Below are 5,788 nucleotides of genomic sequence, written 5' to 3'. Positions count from 1 at the left end.
TAAATGATCATGAAGTTGCTTATTCAATCTTACTTTATTTCTTCATATCAGCAGGAGTTAAGGATGGAGTATAGGCTTACCGTTTAATATTTTCATTATTAAATCAACCCAGGTGGGTGTTTCATAAAGCTGTTCGTAAGTTAAGAGCGACTTTAAGAACGACTGGTGATCCTTTCTTGTGGTAAATAGTATATACATTGGCGATGGTTAAGCGCGTAAGAAAGGTTCACCAGTCGTTCTTAAAGTCGCTCTTATCTTACGAACAGCTTTATGAAACGGCCCCCGATCTTCTTGCGTTTGTTTGTAATATGGTTTGTTTGATTCTAGAAGTACACGGTTAGTTCATTATTACTAGTTTTAGTATGCATATTATTTTTGAAAAAAAATAAGGCTATAATGAAGAAAGAATTTGACTAAATTGAATGTCCTCTAACAAACAAGTCTACAAGCAGTGAAGTGATCATTAAACCCAACTGAATGGAGGTCAATAAAAGTGGTATAAAATTCAAAATGACATTACAAAACATCAAAATTTACATATAAAATCTTAAAAATTGTTAAATTACATTCGTACAAAAAAGAAACTAAGGTGTGGTTTGTTTATAATCGTAATTTCGCGTAGGCTACAGCGTCCGATGCCTTGCTATTTGGCTGAGTCTGTTTTGTTGACGAATCATTATTATTTTCTGCCAGGTCCAAATCGGCATAAACTAATTCACCGGGTTTTGATGTTCCATTTCTTAATTCGCCGTTTGTGGCGTTATTTTGGCTCCTGCATAATTCAGTCTGCCTTAATGGGTTCTCGACAGGGGCCGAATCTTTGTCTTCACTGCCCATAGGTTCGGGCCGGGTGAGAGGTAGCGGTCCGTCGAAACCAATTTTCTCGTAATTTGAAGTTATTTTTCTTCCAAGTCGTTTCAAAGACGGCGGTCGTAGACAGAGCGGGATGGCGACACCGTGACCGGCATCTGAGCCGACGCCGGTCAGAGCCGACTCTGCCGTGGAAGCTTTGGAGATGCTGTTTGGTCGACTTGATTCCGTCACCTCGCAGTTATGACGTTTTACCTTCATTGGTTTGGCATAGATGGGGAAATCCTCTTCAATGAGTACTTGTTGAGATGTTTTATACCTCAATGATCCAGGCATGTTTTTACCTGCAGGGTATTTATGACTCTTTCCTTTGGCACAACACGCAGCAAGAGTTGAAACAACTATGAGCAGCACAAGGGCTCCTGCAGAAGCACCGGCTATGGCAGCAATGTTGGTGGTTATGAAGGGTTGAGGATGAAGACCTTTCGGAGATAACCCCGTCCCGTTACTGTTGTTTCCATTATTAGATATGGGAGGTGACGCGGTTCTGAAATTTGGCGGCAGCTTTACACCTAGATTGGCGCTTCCCCTACCCTTCAACCCGGACTGGATGTTAGCTTCACATGACACGATAACACCATTTTCCCAGGCTTGTACATTGTGGATTGTCAGTGTGGTATTAGTTGGGTCGAGGGTATAACGGGGAGAAGACACCTTGCTCCCTACAACAACGTAATTGACGAACCATCGGTAACCGGTTACATTGGTTTCGGCGATACCTTGGCAGCTGAACTGAGCGGTTTGTCCATGTTTGATGTTGACTTCAGGTGGTGTTACTGTGACCATTGGTGGATTCTTGAGGATCATCACGCTGCAGGTTCTCGGATAGGTCAGAGCTGGTGTTGTCGCAGAGCAGGTGAAAATGACACCGTTGTCTTCTGTCTTTACTAGTCTCTGGATGGAGTTCGCGTGTACGGCCGGTCCGGCTATCAACTTGTCTTGTCGGTACCAGGACAGTTCAGCTGGAGGATCACCACCTTGAGACGTGCAGGAAAGTTGGGCGACGTTGCCTATGCTGGTAGAATCGGCTGCAGGAAGAGCCTCACAAGCAGGAGACCCATCATTCGGTGGCACCAAGACCACCATGCGTGCTGATGCGAACTGATTCCCATACACACATCGGTATTCCCCTTTGTCTGATTTCCGAGCATTTCGTATCGTCAAGTAATATTCACCTTTCTTGTGGTTTCCAATGATGGAATAACGATCCTCCATAACGAAAGAATAGATATTTTCATCGTAGCTGATATATTGCCCAGAATCAACGTGGAACCAGTAGACCACCTCGCTCCCCTGGGTTTTGACAGCACACCTTAACACCGCTGTCTTTCCCTGGACAAGAACAGTATCTGATGGACCATGCCTGAAAATTTCACCAAGGCTAAGTTTCCACTGGTTCACCATTAAAATCACAGCCACGAACCAAAGATTCCAGCAGGATGCCATCGTTGAGAAGAGGGAGTGGATGTTTGATTATTATACTCCAATTAGAGGATCCAGTGTTGAGGGTTCAATTTCGTCGACTCGTTTGTTGCATGGTTTATCACAAGTCAATAATTAGTCAAAATCATGATCCAATAGGAATCCCCAAAAGTCGTGGCAATCCAGAAATCTGTTGTTTTGTTTTTATTGGTAAGATACAGAATAGCACATCCGTTTGGAATGTTTGATCGTCTGTAAAATGAAAAGTCCACTTTTGGCAAGAGATAGTTGATTAACAAAACAAAATAATAATAACAAATTACAAGGACTGAGAGGGCATGTTGAATCTCTAGCTAACGTCAAGCAAAGTGAAAGTTACTTGAAAATGTCAGCCGGCAAGGGGACTTCCTGCATGTCAATTAACACGCGGCGCACAGAAGCACGCACGAACGCGCACGTGCTCCTTGTCGAACGAAAACAAGTATTTTAGTTGAGGACACTTTGACATTAGAATATTCCCCTTCTGAAGTCGTAGCAATTTCTTTGGCCGTTATAATGTATAATGTTGAAGATAAAAGGACGATCTTAAAGCGTAAAGCGATCGAACATTCCTTGAATTGTGGGTCATGTGTAACAAAAAACACGATTCTTTCAATTTTATTAGGCGTACGAGCTGGCCTGTATACAATCATTAAAGGTCCAACAGAACGTATTTATGTTCTATGTGTGAGTTACGATATGCAAATGCATGTACTTTAGCTTACCATGTGATATAACGAGAAAAAAATAAAAACAATAAAAATCAATGATTACTCTAGCGTCTCTGAGTAGTTATGGAAAGTTTGTTTAATTGAACGAAATGAATAAAATGATTCCCGCTCGATCTACCGGAGACACAATTATTAATGTAATTACACTTAAAAATCACCATTCTGTAATATCTAATGTTGCTTAATCTTTTTTCCAGCAATATTGTTTGAAAGACATACCCTTCGTTAAAAGCATCAAGTATCGTTATGAATTAGCAATCTTTCAAAATATATATAGGAAGTTCGGGATAAACAGGAACTTTCCTCCAGACACGGTAAAAACATGAAGTGCTAATTTAGCACTTACAGCGCTTGTATAGTGACCGCACTACGAGTTCTAATTTTCTAGTTTAAATTTGAACTAGTGCAGTCACTATAGAAGCACTGTATAGTGCTAACTAGAAAATCAGCACTCGTAGTGCAGTCACTATACAAGCACTGTATAGTGCTAACTAGAAAATCAGCACTCGTAGTGCAGTCATTATACAAGCACTGTAAGTGCTAAATTAGCACTTCATTTTTTACAGTGTACTTCAACAGTTCAAGGATTTGACCTGGAATGGAAACCTCTCATGTCAGATCGCATCTTTCTCAGATAAAAAGTCCAGCACACTTGTTTTCCAGCAAACATATAAATACTGATGTTTGCAGCAATTAATACCAAGTACTCGATCTTCTGCCTTCATCAATCACTTCGTTTTAGCGTAATAGTTGTTCATTATCAGCTGTTCAGAAGTGCACTTGAAATCTCTTGGCTTGATAAAAGACTTGACAGTCGAAATTAATGAGCCCGTTCATTGAAGGAAAGGTAATAAATCTGAAGTTCTTGGACAGCTAAAGAAATAATTGCACTGGCTCCCCATTAAATTCCGTATACAATTCAAAATTCTACTCCTAACATTCAAATCTCTTCATGGACATGCTCCAAAATATCTCTCCGAATTGGTCCAGGCATATACTCCAAGTAGGTCCCTTCGTTCTGCAAATCAAAATTTCTTAACAGTCAAAAAAGCAAAAACTAAAATTTTTGGTGATAGGTCCTTTTCAAGCTCTGCCCCACGTCTTTGGAACACTCTTCCAGCTTCCCTTCGTTCCATCTCAAATATCACTTCATTTCGATCAAATTTAAAAACGTACCTCATGAAGAAAGCATATCCAACATCGCCCCATTTACAGTGTCCTTGAATTTTTTTTTTTTTTCTCTTAGTTTAATGATTTCTAATTTGTATATTTTGTATGTTCTACATTGTAAAGCGCTTTGATATGATTTCATGAAAAGCGCTATATAAGTTCAAGTTATTATTATTAAATATGCCGTTTATTTTAGATATTAATAAATACTCATTGGTGAATAAATCCTTCAGAAACAATCCACCGTTTGGCAGCTCAATTACAGGGTTAAACGACGTCCCTGTGAATGGTGGCGCTCTTCCTATCTGATGTAATAGCCAAATGATTTTTTTCTCTCAATTGTAATAAAAATTAGTTTTTAGATATTTTCCTAAGGCATGAATTTTCATTGGAAGTTATCATATTTGTATCATACATGTGATTATTATGTTTAGATATTCATGATCGTCATGTATTATTACACTCTAAGAAGGTTTACCCAATATTTGGTGAAATGGGAACATGCATGTTGGTTGGGTAAAAAGATTACAAATACTTTTAGATTTTACGCAATGTTGCGTTGAAATTTATCCTTTAAACGTGCATTTTGTCCAATATGGGTTTTAGAAAAATACCCAGCAAACATGCACGCATTCTTTTTTTACCCAATATTTGGTAAAATTCTACTTTTTTATACTGTTTTTAGAGTGTAATGCCAAAGATCATTCAGTTATATTTGGCCACTGACGAAATCATACCGTGTCAGTAAAAAAAAATGACACCTCATAATTCTCCAATTTAAGAAAACATCAATGTCATGAACGCATAATCATTATATAGGTCTGGAAAGAGTATGTTCTCCCTAATAATTTGATACCATATTTATGTGGTATGCCTTCACGTTTGGATGATCAGGAGGTATTCTCGATCTGCAGTGATGTAAATTTTGATTTGCGCCAAAGTAAGGCATGACTCCAATGAATGAATCCAGATGCCAAGGATGACATAGTCCTACATGAGTTAGCAAACACATTTGCTAATCCCTTTTCAATGAAACTAACTCATTTGGGAGAACATACTCTTTCAGGCCATATAACAGTTATGTATTCATGACATACTCTTCATTGGGACTTTGTGAGGTGTCAGGGTTTTGCAGAAATACAATATCGCTAGGCGAAGAGTGGATCTCTTTGACCATTGTGATACAATGCTTTGGAACCGAAAGGAATATACAATAGAACTGTGAATGGTGTATATAACAAATAGAAAAATAGTTCAAGGGCCTGTTTCACAAAGAGTTACAACTGTTGTAACTTTGCCATTTTGGCAACTACCATGGCAACATGGCTCGGCAGCCAATCAAAATCAAGGTAAACATGGTAGTTGCCATAATGGCAAAGTTACAACGGTTGTCACTCATTATGAAACGGGCCCACGGTCCGCTTCACCTTTAATCACTGATGACTTCATAATCAAAGTGAAGTGGTGATTTACAGTTTATATCAATGGTTTGTGGCATTCATTCAATTGTATGAAAACTCCCGATCTGTATACCTGATATGCTACAACGATTTAAA

General features: G+C 39.0%; 1 protein-coding gene across 1 annotated transcript; it reads right to left on the bottom strand.

The window, feature by feature from the left end:
• Positions 1–290: 290 nt before the first annotated feature.
• LOC121414745 (kin of IRRE-like protein 2) lies at positions 291–3,114 on the bottom strand. Its single transcript, XM_041607809.1, has one exon. It carries the CDS (start codon positions 2,314–2,316, stop codon positions 601–603), a length of 1,716 nt encoding a protein of 571 aa, XP_041463743.1. The 5' UTR covers positions 2,317–3,114; the 3' UTR covers positions 291–600.
• Between the last annotated feature and the right edge of the window lie 2,674 nt (positions 3,115–5,788).

This window comes from Lytechinus variegatus, chromosome 5 (genome assembly GCF_018143015.1).
Source record: "Lytechinus variegatus isolate NC3 chromosome 5, Lvar_3.0, whole genome shotgun sequence".
In the NCBI taxonomy this organism is placed as follows: Eukaryota; Metazoa; Echinodermata; class Echinoidea; order Temnopleuroida; family Toxopneustidae; genus Lytechinus; species Lytechinus variegatus.
The sequence above is the reverse complement of the archived record's forward strand: the minus strand, read 5'-3'. Positions and strand labels throughout refer to the sequence as shown.